The sequence below is a fragment of the Mobula hypostoma genome, chromosome 12 (assembly GCF_963921235.1).
Source record: "Mobula hypostoma chromosome 12, sMobHyp1.1, whole genome shotgun sequence".
Classification (NCBI taxonomy): domain Eukaryota; kingdom Metazoa; phylum Chordata; class Chondrichthyes; order Myliobatiformes; family Myliobatidae; genus Mobula; species Mobula hypostoma.
In genome coordinates, this window is record NC_086108.1 from 33,191,108 (window position 1) to 33,207,724 (window position 16,617).

Sequence of the window (16,617 nt, forward strand, 5' to 3'; positions counted from 1 at the left end):
AATTAAATTGGGGAGTAAAACAATAGTGGAAAGTCGAGAGCGGATATATTGATGATATGTAATCACAGGCCGACTGCATATGATAATGTAGCTAAGATAGGAAATTGCTATAAAAAATGCTGTATACAAGCCTCGGGGGCGGGGGGGGGCAGTCAGCAACTAGCTTTCTGATTGTCTCAGCTTTGATTTGCAAATGAAAGTTTAAGACTTCTTGAAGGATTTTCTGCGTCTCCTTGTCGTTTGTGAGAAACAAGAAACCACGACAATCCTCAGTCTCTCTCCAGCACTCATTGTTTGCCGAGAAAATAAAAATCTTAGATCTTTTGAAAAGTGGCACGTCGCTTGCCGAAGTGGGCCGTAAGGTTGGTAAGAACGAATCGAGCATTCGCACAATAAAGCAGAAAGAAGCTGAAATTCGTGGAAGTGTTAGTGCTACCCCTACAACGGCAAAAATGGTCTCTCTGGTTCGTGGTAAAGTGCTTGCAAAGACTGAGAAAGCATTAAGTGTGTGACTAGAGGACATGTCACAGAGCATATCCCTGTTGATGGCAAAATTATGCATGAGAAAGCACTTAGCCTCTATGAGCACTACTGTGAGGGGGTTGAGGAGAGCGAGAGGAAGGAGTTTAAGGCTAGTAAGGGATGGCTGGCTAGCTTTGTAAAGCGCTACAGCCTCAAGAACTTAAAGATCGGGGAGACTCGGCATCAGCTAATTAGTGAGTGCAACTGTGCAATACTTTGTCATATTATTAAATTAAGTATTATATGTTTTATTGTACCAGTTATACACTGAAATGTAGTGACAGGCTATAATCTTGTTAATGTCTTAACTATCACTATATTTCTGTGGAGCTCTGGAATTCATATATTTCTTTCATCTTGGTTTAGTGCTTGACATTATAAGAAGCCCTATTCTCATTTTTAAAAATTTTTATATTATATATGAGAGAGAGAGAGAGATAGAGATACAGTATAGAAAAAATTAGCACTGCACCCGATTTCAACCTATTCTGCTTGAAGTTTCAAGTCTAAAGACATGTAAAGTTTCCCAAAGGTCTGTACTTCCTGCAAGAACAAACAAATATTGAAGGACAAACAATGCAATCTAGAGGCTTGCTTTCTGTCAGATGGGTTGTGCCTGTGAATTCTGTACAATCATGATGCTTTGTGTTTGTACACACATATGCATGCAGTAGTAGTGATAGGGCATATGCTGTTAAATATTGTAAGCTTTCTGATGTTTAACTTAGCAAAATATAGAAATCGAAAACAAAATTGCTGGTGGTATTACTTAAGGACATATACAACACTTACTCATTTTTCTTGGAAAATATCAAAAGGTTTTCTTTGAAACAAGCTTCTTGTTGACAACAGAATCTGTTACTGCATGTAAGTGAGAAGTTAATTGGTTCAGGTTAAAAATGATATTCAAAATTCATTTTCTATATAAAATTCATATTTTATTCAAGCTTAGTGAGTCATTCCTTCAGTTTTTCACACTCTGTGGTTGGAGACTAACATACAATACATGGAAAAGTATGTGGGTGTGAAACAAGGAGTAAAATTTGACTTTTCCTGCAACAAAAAGTTACCTGTATTGTTACAAAAGCAAGAAAGGACCATTTTTGTCAAACAGAACAGCAGGTTAATTAATGTCCTTTTCAAGTTTAAATCTCCTTCACAGTAGTAGCAGGTATCACCAGAAGATGCACAACATTTTGTAAGTAGACCAAAACAATATAAAATTTGTCCATCAAACAGAACATTTGACAAAATATGATCATACTTGGTCTTCAGTAATGAACAGTTAAAGAATTACCAACTTTCCAGTTTTAGGCTTTTGCATCAGCCATCATCAGTACTTGCATCATCAGTAGCCTGTGCACTGCGGGCTTTCCCAAGTCAGTAACTTGGAAATACCATGCAGGGTTGGCAGGGCTGCTATCTAATGCCAACTTAAATTCCTCCAATCCCCCCCCCCTCAAAAAAACACTAACAGAAGAGGCTCAATGCAACTGGTACATTAAATAAATTTGAAATGCAGCTCTGCAAAAAAGAAGTGCTGATTTATCTTGGAACAGGTTACAATAAGTTTTAAAATGGATCAAAGCAGGACATGCATTGCAGCTTTAAAAAAAAAATCACAGCAATTCAGTTAAATGATTTAGTTGACCTTGAAATGAATACTGGTATGAAAAGAAGCTTTAAGTACTATAAAGTAAAAAAGCAAAGCCAGATGTACAATCTGGCTTAAATTAGAAAGTCAATCAGCATTTAAGAAGTGAAAAATTTTCTTTGGGTGCAACCTTTCATCAGAACTAGGAACTGGAGACAGCAATAAATGGATTTAGTAGACAAAACTGACAGACATATCACATGGAAAACAAATAATTTTGCATCAGCTTCTTTATTTGATGGCCTTAATAGAAGCCACTTTCTCCCGCTTTTGATGAAAATTCTTCATCTGAAACTGTAACCTGAAAAGTAGTGTAGGAATATTCTCATGCTTGGACATACAAAGCAGTTAAGAAAAATGAAGAAAAACATAAATCCACCTTAAATGTTTACAAACAAAGACTACCATCAGGATATTGAACTAAATTACAGGTTTAAAAGACCTATATTTTACAATAAGGGGACGGGATAAATGTGGTCCGGCAGGTTGAACAGAGATAAAGTGAAGGAACCCCAAGACTTTTCCCAGAAGTGATTGTGTAACATTTTCAAACTGAGCTCACTAAGAATTCCAATATCCTTCCCACTTGGTCATGCAAGTTCCACAAGTCCAACTCCATCTTTATTCAGAGGGTCTATAATTTATGTAAAAAAATCATCCCACTGGCACATCAGGTTAGAAGATAAAGCCATTCAGTGCAATGAAATACAGTACAGTGGATTCTGGTTAATTGGGACACATTGGGACCAGTATATTTTGGCCCAATTAAGCTGCTGTCCCAATTAGCTGAAGTTTCATGGAAGTAGCTAAAAAGGTATAAAAAAGACTGACTGCCAATTAACTGAGTAACAAATTATATATTTAAATGAAATACAGAACAAATTAGAACACTACCAATAATACTATAGTACTTTAAAAGGTGTATTAGTTTATCACTAGAGGAATTTATCTGGTGTACGCTACCGTGTTCTTTTGATTGACTGTACATGAACAAAATCAGCACAGACGCCCAGTGCAGATAATGGACTGCCTGTATACAATGCTTTCAATGATTGCGTCTGCCAAATCTTCATCTTCATTGTAACATTCAAGATGATTGTCGATACCATCAAATCTTTCATGTTTCATTTTCACTTTTGGCCACTTGAAGCAACAGTGAGCAAAACAGCTCTGAATTGTCTTGCAGCTTATTTTTCCAAAAACAATCAGTGACAAAAATCACTGCTCTTTGAACACAAACACACGCAACTGGCACCAGATAAAAAATTGTTCACTCCATGCACAGTGTACTGTTTAATGGACACACAAGTGCATGCGACTGATGTTAGTTAGAAATTGTTCAGCAACAACCCCAATTAAGTGGCACAGTGTCCCAAATAAACAAAGGGAAAGGGAATCCCAGCTATTTTCTCTATTAGTTTTGTCCTTTTAGAGTGTCCCAAATAATTGGAATCCACTGTATTTAAATATTGCTGCACAGGCATTAATACCTGGCATTATTTGTAACATTGAAACTTGTTCCCAGTATATTTCTCAAATCAAAGCTAAACTACAAAAGGACAATATTTGTCTTATAATATATATTTCCATCTAAACACAAACATCCTTTGTTGGATTGCAATTCTTTGATAAAAGACATTTGCTTGAGCATAAACATTTAAGAACTCAAAAAGCAGGATGTCACTCTTAAGTTACACAACAAACAAAATAAATTTGGCAAGTTAAATACTTTAGGAAAAAGAAGCAACACACATCAAAGTTGCTGGTGAACGCAGCAGGCCAGGCAGCATCTCTAGGAAGCAGTACAGTCAACGTTTCAGGCCGAGACCCTTCGTCAGGACTAACTGAAGGAAGAGCTAGTAAGAGATTTGAAAGTGGGAGGGGGAGGGGGAGATCCAAAATGATAGGAGAAGACAGGAGGGGGAGGGATGGAGCCAAGAGCTGGACAGGTGATTGGCAGAAGGGATATGAGAGGATCATGGGACAGGAGGCCCAGGGAGAAGGAAAAGGTGGGGGGGGGGAGAAAAAACCCAGAGGATGGGCAAGGGGTATAGTCAGAGGGAGAAAAAGAAGAGAGAGAGAGAGAGAGAAAGAATGTGTGTACATAAATAAATAACGGATGGGGTACCAGGGGGAGGTCGGGCATTAGCGGAAGTTAGAGAAGTCAATGTTCATGCCATCAGGTTGGAGGCTACCCAGACGGAATATAAGGTGTTGTTCCTCCAACCTGAGTGTGACTTCATCTTTACAGCAGAGGAGGCCGTGGATAGACATATCAGAATGGGAATGGGATGTGGAATTAAAATGTGTGGCCACTGGGAGACACTCTGTCCGCCAGGGAAAGCAGGATCTCCCAGTGGCCACACATTTTAATTCCACATCCCATTCGCATTCTGATATGTCTATCCACGGCCTCCTCTGTTGTAAAGATGACGCCACACTCAGGTTGGAGGAACAACACCTTATATTCCGTCTGGGAAGCCTCCAACCTGATGGCATGAACATTGACTTCTCTAACTTCCGCTAATGCCCCACCTCCCCCTCGTACCCCATCCGTTATTTATTTATATACACACACATTCTTTCTCTCTCTCTCTTCTTTTTCTCCCTCTGACTATACCCCTTGCTCATCCTCTGGGTTTTCCCCCCCTCCCCCTTTTCCTTCTTCCTGGGCCTCCTGTCCCATGATCCTCTCATACCCCTTTTGCCAATCACCTGTCCAGCTCTTGGCTCCATCCCTCCCCCTCCTGTCTTCTCCTATCATTTTGGATCTCCCCCTCCCTCTCCCACTTTCAAATCTCTTACTAGTTCTTCCTTCAGTTAGTCCTGACGAAGGGTCTGGGCCCGAAACATCAACAGTACCTCTTCCTAGGGATGCTGCCTGGCCTGCTGTGTTCACCAGCAACTTTGATGTGTGTTACATGATTTTCCAGCATCTGCAGAATTCCTCATGTTTTACTCTAGGAAAAATTCCATTTTGGTGGTAGAAGTGAATTTTGCTTTGAACAACGCTTTGAAACCTTGGCAGCTTTCCCTTTTCCCCCAAACAGTAGATGGTAAAGTCATGCTAAACTTCATTGCAAGACTTCACTCTCCTCAACCTTCAGTCAGTGTGGTCTGCTGTTGGAATCAGAAGACTCCCTCTTACATGGTGTACTATATCCATTCAAACAGCCATTTTGGCGCTTGCTCAGTCCGCCGTTGAGAAGGTCTTGGATGTGTTGCACTATCAAATTTATGGCAACTGGTATGAAGGAAAAGAACAAGAATTGTTTCAGCAGCTTAAACAAATACATATGACTATATTACACAGACTTTAAAAGATTTCTTATGCCAGCACTCCCCATTCCCACAGATTCAACTTGCTAGCAAAAACTTTAAATAAATAGTTATCCAATTTGCATTTCTCTTTAAAATATAATTTATATTTTAACATCTCAGGATCAGTGGCTAAATTACTACTGATTGCTGCAATCTGACACTGGGTCTATAATTAAGTAACATCAACAACCATGTAATGAAAGTCAAATCACATGGACAGGTAATACAAGCAATCATTTCCACAGCACAAATTCTGATACAGATTATTCAGAAACATTTCCATCCAAGATGCAGCATTTATATTCAAAAAGTTGTAGAATTCCTAGCAGGACAGACTCAAGGTTATAGCTCATCTGCCAAGTTACCTTTTGCACTGTGCCAATTTCAATGCATGCAACAGGCCAAAACGAGTTCTTTATTAATTTACTGATCTCCTCAAAAATAAATCAAAAATCATTCCCTTACTATACACAAAGAACGAAGGCAATTGGAAGAGATTTCAACAGCCACAGCAGCATCATTATATTTTTACCTTACTGTTCCTCAATATAACATTTCTAAACCTATTCCTTTATTTTCAAATGTTACATTTCTACCTGCAGGCACAATTCCATAATAGATCAGTGTATAAAATGAATATCTGTGGTAAGATACCCCTTTTGCTCAATTCCCTGATTATGTTTTACTGAATTCAATTAACTGCACACAGACAAGTGATGCATGTCAGTTCTTTAAGACATCAAATTTCACAAGTTTATCACCTCATTACCATAGATACCTTTATTCAAAAACATTGCTTCACAAATGTCAGCTGACGCATCAAACCAGTCAAGTTATTTGCCAGACACAGTTACAACTCCCACAGCATTCAGCTCTTAAAAATATAGCAGGGTGAAGCAGTCCAGAATCAGAACCAGGTTTATTATCACCGGCATATGTCGTGAAATTTGTTAACTTAGCAACAGCAGTTCAATGCAATACATAATATAGAAGAAAAAAAAATAATAAATAAGTAAATCAATTACAATATACATATATTGAATAAATTAAAAATTGTGCAAAAACAAATATATTAAAAAAGTGAGGTAGTGTTCATGGGTTCAATGCTCATTTAGGAATCGGATGGCAGAGGGGAAGAAGCTGTTCCTGGATCGCTGAGTGTGTGCCTTCAGGCTTCTGTACCTTCTTCCTGATGGTAGCAATGAGAAAAGGGCATGCCCTGGGTGCTGGGGGTCCTTAATAATGGACTCTGCCTTTCTGAGACACCGCTCCTTGAAGATGTCTTGGGTACTTTGTAAGCTAGCACCCAAGATGGAACCGACTAAATTTGCAACCCTTTGCAGTTTCTTTCAGTCCTGTGCTGTAGCCCTCCCCCCGCCCCGCCCAACACCACACAGTGATGCAGCCTGTCAGAATGCTCTCCATGGTACATCTATAGAAGTTCTTGAGTGTATTTGTTGACATACCACATCTCTTCAAACTCCTAATGAGGTATAGTTGCTGTCCTGCCTTCTTTATAACTGCATCAATATTTTGTGACCAGGTTAGGTCCTCAGGGACTTAACCAGCAGTTTGACAGCTACCTTTTTCTGTTGAACGGCTGCAGTTTAGGGTGCTGGGCTCAACAATTCCGGTGGGCCACAGAAGCTTGTTTTGTTTTTTGCATTGCTAGTTTATATAAACTTGCTCCATTCTGAAGAGCTTGGCAGATGAAAGAGCTGCCATTGCAACAGAATCCTCTGCTCTTTGTGCAGAGACTGCCAGGTCACAATTGTACATGCAATTTGATAGTGTCCTTCAGGATTAAAATTAGTCAACTATTTAGCACTAGCGATGACAAGGACTCATAAAAGGATGCGTACTCCTTCAATTATTCTGACAGAGTAGATGGCCAATAAAGAGATCAGGTAGAATCAAAGTATGAATGTGTCACAGCATTCAGGTCAGATGCTAAGATGAAAATAAAGTTATCCCATTAACCGAATTCTCACAGAACAGAAAGTATAGCTCCACAGCACAGATTCTGATTTTTATTGGTATATTAGCATCAAGGGTATTAAAGTTAAATTCAATTCCATAAGGTGCAAATACAGAATTAATTTAACTTTGTAAAAAACTCTGTCATTTCTGATTTCTAATAATAGATCACTCATTGGACCTGTATTGGAGAGCCATTACATATATGGGGGCAAGAAATAGTTCTCTGATGTAACCTAAAAATCAATGTTTTGGATCACCCAGTTACCATCTTTTCATTAATATCAATAATCATCTAAGACTTTGTCAAGAAAGTTCTCATTTGATGCAGTTCTGACTAAACACATTTCAGATGTTCAAGAGAGTCTTTTGCAGTGCAGGCAATAAGCCAATGTAGATGTGTCAGGGGAAAACTAAAACACTTAATGCCAGTTGCCAATCTCTTCCAAGGTCATCTATAAAAACAAAGTAGAATGCTAGCAGCAAAGGAATTATTGAAAAGCTTAATTCAAAAAAAGCAAAGGGAAATTTCATACCCAAGTTTTCTGCTCCTCTTGGAATGATGACATCTGCATACTTCTTGGTCTGTTTGAAGAAGCACATTTGGTACATCAGATAAATGATGATGATTTAACATGTGCATCCACAATAGCTGAAGCAAACAGTAGATTAGCCAAGGTCACTTATCACGCCAAGGCCATAAAGAAGAAACTAGTAAAACAGACATGCAGCTTTATCCATTTAATCCTGCATGACTTTTACCACTCAGTGAAGCAATTTGTCAAATGATACAAGATACCTTAGCCATTCTATTTGCCAGGTACATTTAAAATTGATGCGTACACTGACTATACTTGGGTATGTTCAATGTAAAATAATATCTTTCACAATTTCTTTAGCAAATATCATTTACAAAATGACTTAACATTTTTAACTTATTACATGAACTGTAACATTTATGCTTACTGTTGCTTGAACCAAGGCATCTTTAAATGTAAATGTCATAATAAAGCTGCACAGAAGTTTCCATTTTACAATTACATAGAATTTACAGCACAGAAAACTACTACTCTATTCAGTTAGTCTATTCCAGCATCTTACTTCATGGAAGCCTCTTTTCCCTCTGTACACGTGAACAGTATCAGCATGTTCCTCATATTTTGCTGGTCTGCCTGAATGCCGTTAAGTATTTGCTTTGCCATTCAATATGATCATGGTGATCTGTATCTCAACACACATTCTTATATCCCCAGCTTCCCTTAATTTCTGAAAATCTTGGTCTTGAAGTTGGTCAGTGACCCAACCAATGCTGAGTAAATCATTCAAAAAAGTCACTACTCCCTAACATAAGAAATTTCCCCTCATCTGTCTAGAATAGCAGGCTATTAACCTTGAGATATTGGTTCTAAGCACCCCAGCCAGGGTAAAGAATAATGCCTATTACCTTACTTGTTAAGAATTCTGACATGAACAGCTTGCATTCTTCTAAACTTAAGAAAGCACAGGCTATAATTGTTACTTTAATAAAGAGAAACACACTACCCAGAAGCCTTCACTGCACTCCCCAATCACAAGCACATCCTTTCTTTTTCACAGTTGTTCGGATGCTGTCTTATCCAGGCTTCATATAGTTGCAGCCAGACATTTCTACTCCTATAGTTATTGAGAAAGACTAAAGGCCCACAAACTAGTTGCAGATCTTCTAAGAAAGCTTTCAATAATTTGTGAATAAAATCTCCAAGTGCTTATGGACATCAAAACCTTTCATCCTCCCATCAATGGAAAAAGTGAATTTTTTTTTAAACTTAAATGAATGGACTTTTATTTTTCTACAGTATATACTTGCCTACTCACTTAAGCTGTCTACATATCCCTCTAAAGCTATTCCACATCCCCTTTACAGGCCACACTGCCACCCAGCTCTGCGTCACTGTCAAACCTGAATATATTACACTTGGTGTAGGCGGAGCTTAGGAGGGTTAACGGCTTCTAACGGCTACTCCCTCACTTGCATCCACGGAAACAGCTCGATTTCCATCTTTAATATCCCTACTATTCCCTCTCAGGGTTCTTTTGAAGACCCTGACCTGGAGTTAAACGCTGACTACGGTTCTTTGCGGGAATGGGATCCGCTCTTGGGGTTCTACGATCAGCTGTTGTTGTTCAGCACGCCAAAGGCTCAGCCCAAGAGTCTGGCTCGGATTCCGAAGCCTAGGATCTCGGGGCTCTGGAGACGGGTGGATCGAAGGTCGGTGTCACGACAGGAGACCTGCGTGTTGCTGGGGGAGTCGGGTTATCTGCGACTGTGTGGCTGAAGACCCGGGATCTTTGTGATCTTCAGGCACAGAGCACGACAAAAGCGATGTAATGGACTTTTAACATCGTAAACCAGCCAGTTGTTTGTTATGCCTTCCTGCTCGCTGGGAAAATGGAGACACCTCTTCCTCTCTTATTAGGGAGAGTGAGAACCTGTGGCATGTCAAATACTGGGTGAATCACAAAGTCTTTGGGGTAACTGCAGGTCTGTGTCTCTGCTATTGCTTTGATCAAGCTTGAGTGCTTGGTGGCCGTGCTGATGCTTTTTTTTGCCAGTGGGGAGAGGGGGGATCGTTGCTCACTGCTGCTTATGTGCGGGAGGGGCTTTGGGGTTCTAACATTTAACTGTCGTTCACTCTTCGGGGCTCTCTGTTTTTGTGGATAGTTGCGAAGAAAAAGCATTTCAGTATATATATTGTATACATTTCTCTGACATTAAATTGTACCTTTGATAATGTATAGATTGTGAACACATAGCATTCCAACACGAATACCTATGCATCCCAATGATCAAAGCTTCCTAGCACAAGACAGACTTGTTCATTCCTGTTTCCCTTCCATTATCCAAACCTCAGTGCATATCGGAACATTACCCCAATACCATGTGCTTTAATAGTTTTTAATAATTTTGTCCGTGGCACATTATCAAAGACCTTCTCAAGGTCCAAATAAACCACATCCACTGGTTCTTCCTTATCCATTTTGAAAATTTAAAAAAAGTCTGACAAATTTGTCACACGTCATTTACCTTTCATGATCTCACATCAACTTTTGAGTTTCACTTTGGAGTAGCGAGAGCGAGAACCATTGAAAAGAGCAAGTCTCGTCATTTGTAAGATGCACTTGGCCGAATAAAAAGTAGTGAGGTTTAGGTGGTATTGGACAGAGTTAGAGTGGGGAACTGAAGCCTTGGCAAAAGGAGGCAGAGGCCAAGGACTTGAAGGCCAGTTTGAATCGGCCGCTGTGTAAGTGGACCAGTATAGGAGTGTTGGTCCGTGCCTTCAGCAAAGAGGCAGAGATGAGTAGCAGGTAACAACAGGCACAGTCAACTTAAAAAAAACAAATTACAACTAATTAAATAAAGTAGGGATGCAGGATCAGGTGATTCCTTGTAGTTGCAACATGTAGGAGCTGATGGACCCCATTGGGCATGCCACAGATCCTAAGGAAATGTTGGCATGGGCCAATTAAAAGAAGGTAATCTTAAGCGGAGCAGCCATAGTGCGAGTAGGCCAGTGTTAGAGTGGGGAGCTCAGACTTTGGTGAGGGGAGGCAAAGACTATAGGTAGAAATTCTCGTTTAATTTTTCTTTCTTTCTTTGAGCAGTGGTGATGCCAAGCAGGAAACCTCCAGCGTCCAAGATGACTACACCTGCAAGGAGTGCGCCCAGCTGCAGCCTCTTTCAGACCTTGCTGAGGAACTAGAAGCAGAACTGGATTTGAACTCCGGATCATCTGGGAGGCCGAGGGGTTGATTGACAGAACATGTAGCCAGGTAGTGCAGGACAGGACCATCAGGAGGGTGAAAGGGGATAGGCAGCCAGTGCAAAATACCCCCGTGCACGTCCCGCTCAACCACAGATGTACCACTTTGGATACTCTTGGAAGGGGGTGATGGTGGTGGGTTAACCTCGCAGAGGAAAACCACAGCGGTCAGCTCTTTGGCACACTATCTGCCGCTGTGGCTTAGAAGGGAAGGAAGGTGAAGAGGAGTGTAACAGTCATAGGGGGTTCCATAGTTAGAGGAGCAGACGGGAGATTCTGTGGGTGTGGAAGAGACACCTAAATGACATGTTGCCAGGGTCAGAGATGTCTCAGATCGGGTGCGTAGCATTCTGAAGGGGCAGTCTGAGCAAATGGAAGTCGTGGTACATAATAGTATTAATGACATGGGCATGAAAAGGGAGAAGGTCCTGAAGAGATTACTGGGAGTTGGGTAGAAAGATGAAAAGTTGGACCACCAGAGTCGTAATCCCTGGACTGCTGCCTGTGCCATGTGCCAGTGAGGGGAAGGACGATTTTGCAGATGAATGTGTGGCTGAGGAATTGGTGCAGGGGACAGGGTTTCAGATTTCTGGATCACTGGGATCTCTTCTGGGGAAGGAGTTACCGATACAAAAAAGAAAGTTTGCACCCGAATCGGAGGGGGAACAATATCTTTGCATGCAAGTTCAGTAGAACTGTTGGGGAGGGTTTAAACTAATTTGGCAGGGGGTGGGAACCAGAGTGATAAGACTGAAGATGGGCATTTTGTATCCATCTAGATGCAGCATGTAGTGAGACCGTGAGGCAGGTGATGGGGCAAACTTGCAGTCAGTGGGATGACAAGGTGTAACAGGAGTTCAATTTGAAAAGGGTGACCAATACCGGACTGGAGGTGTTGTATTTGAGTGCATGCAGTTTACAAAATAAGGTAGATGACCTTGTAATGCTGTTGGAGATTGGCAGGTATGATGTGGGCATCACAGAGTTGTGGCTGACAAAAAGATCATAGTTGGAAGCTTAACACCCAAGGATACACATTGTATTGAAAGGACAAGCAGGTATGCAGGGGGGGCTGGGATGGCTCTGTTGGTAAAAAGTGAAATCAAACCCTTAGAAAGTGGAAACATAGGAAGATGTAGAATTGCTGTGAGTGGAGTTAGAAACTACAAGGGTAAAAAGACCCTGATGGGAGTTATATACAGGCCTCTGAACAGCAGTCAGGATGGGGGGTATTAATTACAACAGGAGATAGAAAAGGCATGCAAAAAGGGCAATGTTACTATAGTTATGGGGGATTTCAATATGCAGGTAAATTGTAGAAAATCACGTTGATGCTGGATCCCATGAGATGGAATTTGTAGAATGCCTACTGGGTGGCTTTTTAGAGCAGCTGTCATTAAGCCCACTGGGGGAATGGTAATTTTGGATTGCGTGTTTTGTAATGAACCATTTTTGATTAGGGAGTTAAGGTACAGAAACCCTTGGGAGGTAGTGATCATAATATGATAGAATTCAGCCTGCAGTGTCAGAGGTAAAAGATAAAGTCATATGGATCTGTATTGCAGTAGAGTGAGGGAATTAGAGGCATGAGAGAGGAGCTGTCCAAAGTTGATTGCAAGGGGACACTAGCAGGGACGATGGCAGAATAGCAGTGGCTGGAGTTTCTGGGAGCAATTTGGAACCTGCTGTATAGATACATCCCAACCAAAAAGTATTTTAAAGGGAGAGTGATGCATCCGTGGCTGACAGGGGAAGTCAAAAACAGCATAAAGGAAAAGAGAAGGCATATAATATAGCAAAAATTAATAGGAAGTTAGAGGATTGGGAAGCTTTTAAAAAACAACAGAAGACAACTAAAAAAGGCCTTAAGGAGAGAACAGGAAATATGAAGGTAAGCTAACCAATAACATAAAAGAAAATGCAAAATGTTTTCTTCAGATATACAAAGAATAAAATAGGTGAGAGTGGATATTGGACAGCTGGAAAATTAGACTCGCAAGGTAGTAATGGTGGGGGGGGGAGAGAGTTGGGAAATCAAAGAAATAGTGGTGAAACTTAAGCAAAATAATTATTAAATCTTCACTATGGAAGACACTAGCAGTATGCCAGAAATTTGGAAGTGTCAAGGGGCAGAAGTGAGTGTAGTTGCTATTCCCAAGGAGAAGATGTTTGGGAAGATGAAAAAGTCTGATGATAGATAAGCCACCTGGACCAGATGGACTACACCTTAGGGTTAGAAAAAGGAGTAACTGAAGAGATTGTGGAGGCATTAGTAATCTTTCAAGATTCAATAGACTCTGGCATGGTTCTGGAGGAACCATTGCAAATGTTGCTCCACTCTTTAAGGAGGGAGGCAGAAGAAGGGAAATTATAGGTCACTTAGCCCGACTTCAGTGATTGGGAAGATGTTGAAGGAGTCTCTTATTAAGGAAGAGGTTTTCGGGTACTTGGAGACACATGATAAAATAGGCCAAAGTCAACACTGTTTCCCTCAAGGGAAATCTTGCCTGACAAATCTGTTGGAATTATTTGAGGAAATAACAACCAGGACTAACAAAGGAGAGCCAGTCGATACTGTATACTTAGATTTACAGAAGGCCTTTGACAAAGTGTCGTACATGAGCTGCTCAACAAAAGCTCACGGCATTATGGGAAAGACACTGGCGTGGATAGAAGACTGGCAGGAGGCAAAGAGTGGAATAAAGAGGGACTTTGCTGGTTGACTAGAGGCAACTAGTGATGTTCCTCAGGGGTAGGTGTTGGTATTGTTTATTTTCACATATGTAAATGATTTTGATGATGCAATTGATAGCTTTTGTCCCCCATGTTTGCAGATGATACAAATATAGGTGGAGGGGCAAGTACTGTTGAGGAAGCAGGGAGTGGGAATAAAGAGGGTCTTTTCTGGTTGGTTACCGATGACTAGCAGTGTTCTGTAGGGGTTGGTGTTGGGACAGCCTTTTTCCATGTTATATATCAATAATTTTGACGACAGAATTGATGGCTTTGTGGCTATGTTTACAGATGATATGAAGATAGGTGAAAGGGCAAGTGGAATTGAGGAAGAAAGGAGTTTGCGAAAGGACCTAGATAGATTATGAGAATGGGCAAAGAAAATGGACAATGGGCAGATGGAATATAGTGCAGTAAATTATATGGTCATGTACTTTGGTAGGAAGAAAAAAAACGCATGGACTATTTTCGAAATGAGGTGAAAATGAAAAAAATCAGAGGTGCAAAGGGACTTTGGAGTCCACATGAAGGATTTCCTGAAGGTTAAGTCAGTGGTATGGAAGGGAAATGCAATATTAGCATTCATTTCAAGGGGACTAGAATATAAAAGCAAGGATATAATGCTGAGGTTTTATAAGGCAATGGTCAGTCCACACTTGGTGTATCGTGAGTAGTTTTGGGCTCCTTATCTAAGAAGAGATGTGCTGACATTGGGGAGGGTCCAGAGTAGGATCAAGATAATTATTCCAGGAATGAAAGGGTTAATGTACATGAGGAGCATATGATGACTCTGGGCCTGTACTCACTGGAGTTTAGAAGAATGAGGCCGGGGATCTCATTGAAACCCATCGAACACAGAAAGGCCTAGATCGAGTGGATGTGGAGAGGATGTTTCCTATAGTAGGGGAGTCTAGGGCTAGAGGGCATAGCCTCAGAATTGACAGACGTCTATTTCCAATAGAGAAGAGGAGGAATTTCTTTTACCAGAGGGTAGTAAATCTGTGGAATTACCTGCCACAGATAGTTGTGGAGGCCAAGCCATTGGGTCTATTGAACATGGAGTTTGATAGGTTCTTGATTAGTAAAGTTGTCAAAGGTTATGAGGAGAAATCAGGAGAATGGGGTTGAGAGAGAGAGTTAAATCAGCCGATATGGAATTGCCCAGTAGACTCGATGGGCTGATTGGCTTAATTCTGCTCTTTTATCTTTTGGTCTTATTGCAGTCCCGGATGTCCATATTTGCAGCAAGTGTTGGCTGCTCGATGAACTCATGGTCAAACTTGACCTGGAAATGGAGCTTAAAACACAAGAGTTACCTTGACACTGTTTCAGGGGGCAGTCATTCATTGGATTAATTCCTTCAAGTTCAGACTGTGGTCAGAGGAAAGAGGGTGTGACTGTGTTTCAGGAAGATACAAGGGTCTGAGTGGTGGTGCTGGAGAAGCTTCAGCCCGTGAGCTTTTCCAGCAGGTCTGAGAGTGTGGCTTGCTGTGAGGATTGCAAGTGGGGACTGTACAGAGGGTGAGCAACTGAACCACGGCATCATGGGTCAGGAAGCCATTCAAAGAAAGGGAGAGAAGTATAGCTGTAAATGGGGATCGAAAATAGGAATATATACAATTCTCTGTTCCGAAGGCTGTGTTGTTTTTGACTGTTTTGTCCTTTGCCCAGGTTCAAGACATCTCATTGAACCAACAGAGGAATTTGGCATGGGAGGGAAAGGTTCAGTTGTCATGGTCCACGTGGTGATCAACGACACAAGAAAAACAAGGAAAGAGGTTCTTCTGCGGGAATTTGAACAGCTAGAGACTAAATTAAAAATAAGACCGAAAATCGTAATAATCTCTGGATTGTTACAGAGAGCCAGACGCGTGGCTTAAAGATTGGTGTGGGAGGTGGGTTTGAATTTGTGAGATATTGACACCAGTATTGAGAAAGGAGGAAGCTGTTCTGATGGGATGGGATGAGCTCCACCAGAGCCTCACTGGGACTAGGCTCCTGGCACATGGCACAACTAGGGCTGTGGATAGGGTTTTACACTATATAGTAGTGAGGTAGGTTCAACAGCTTGAAAGGTGAGGATAATGTAAAAGAGAAGGAGAGTGCAGGAGAGGTTATCCAGGTCTCCAGAATAAAGAGCAAGGCAAAGAGTTTATAAAGGGATGAAAATCTAACTTCAGGCAACACCTAGACAAAATTGAGAAGGCTACTTTGTCTTATGTAGATTGTATTATGTATAGTTTTTGATAAATTCTATTGTATTTCTTCATTTTCTTGTAAATGCCTGCAAGAAAATGAATCTGAAGGTAGTACATGGCAACACAAGTACTTTGGTAATATACGTTTTTTTTTAAACTTTACTTTTCCTTTATCAATCCCTTAATTCTTCTTCACCAAATCTTGAAATCTTCACAATCTCTAGGCTTGCTGTTTTATTTTTTGGCAATATTCTCAGTCTTTTGACTTCTTTTCAAAGACATGGCAGGACCATAGTTCTATTTATTTTGCCCTTAGAAAACAGCTTACATGTAATATATTTTTTAATTCTTTTAAACTTGGCCATAGCTTGTTTACCATCATGCTTCTTTCTGTAGTGTTTCACTTTACAAT

The 16,617-nt window shown here is 40.7% G+C and overlaps 1 protein-coding gene across 1 annotated transcript in view; it reads right to left on the bottom strand.

Moving 5' to 3' along the window:
* Nucleotides 1-5,058: 5,058 nt before the first annotated feature.
* The window catches only part of uck2a (uridine-cytidine kinase 2a), a 48,846-nt gene continuing 37,287 nt past the window's right edge, over nt 5,059-16,617 (bottom strand). The window contains exons 6-7 of the mRNA XM_063063809.1: nt 8,011-8,059; nt 5,059-5,420 (exon numbers count right to left, since the gene is read on the bottom strand). Of these exons, the coding sequence (XP_062919879.1) occupies nt 5,284-5,420; nt 8,011-8,059 (186 nt within the window). The 3' untranslated portion in view covers nt 5,059-5,283. The remainder of the gene's footprint in view (nt 5,421-8,010; nt 8,060-16,617) is intronic.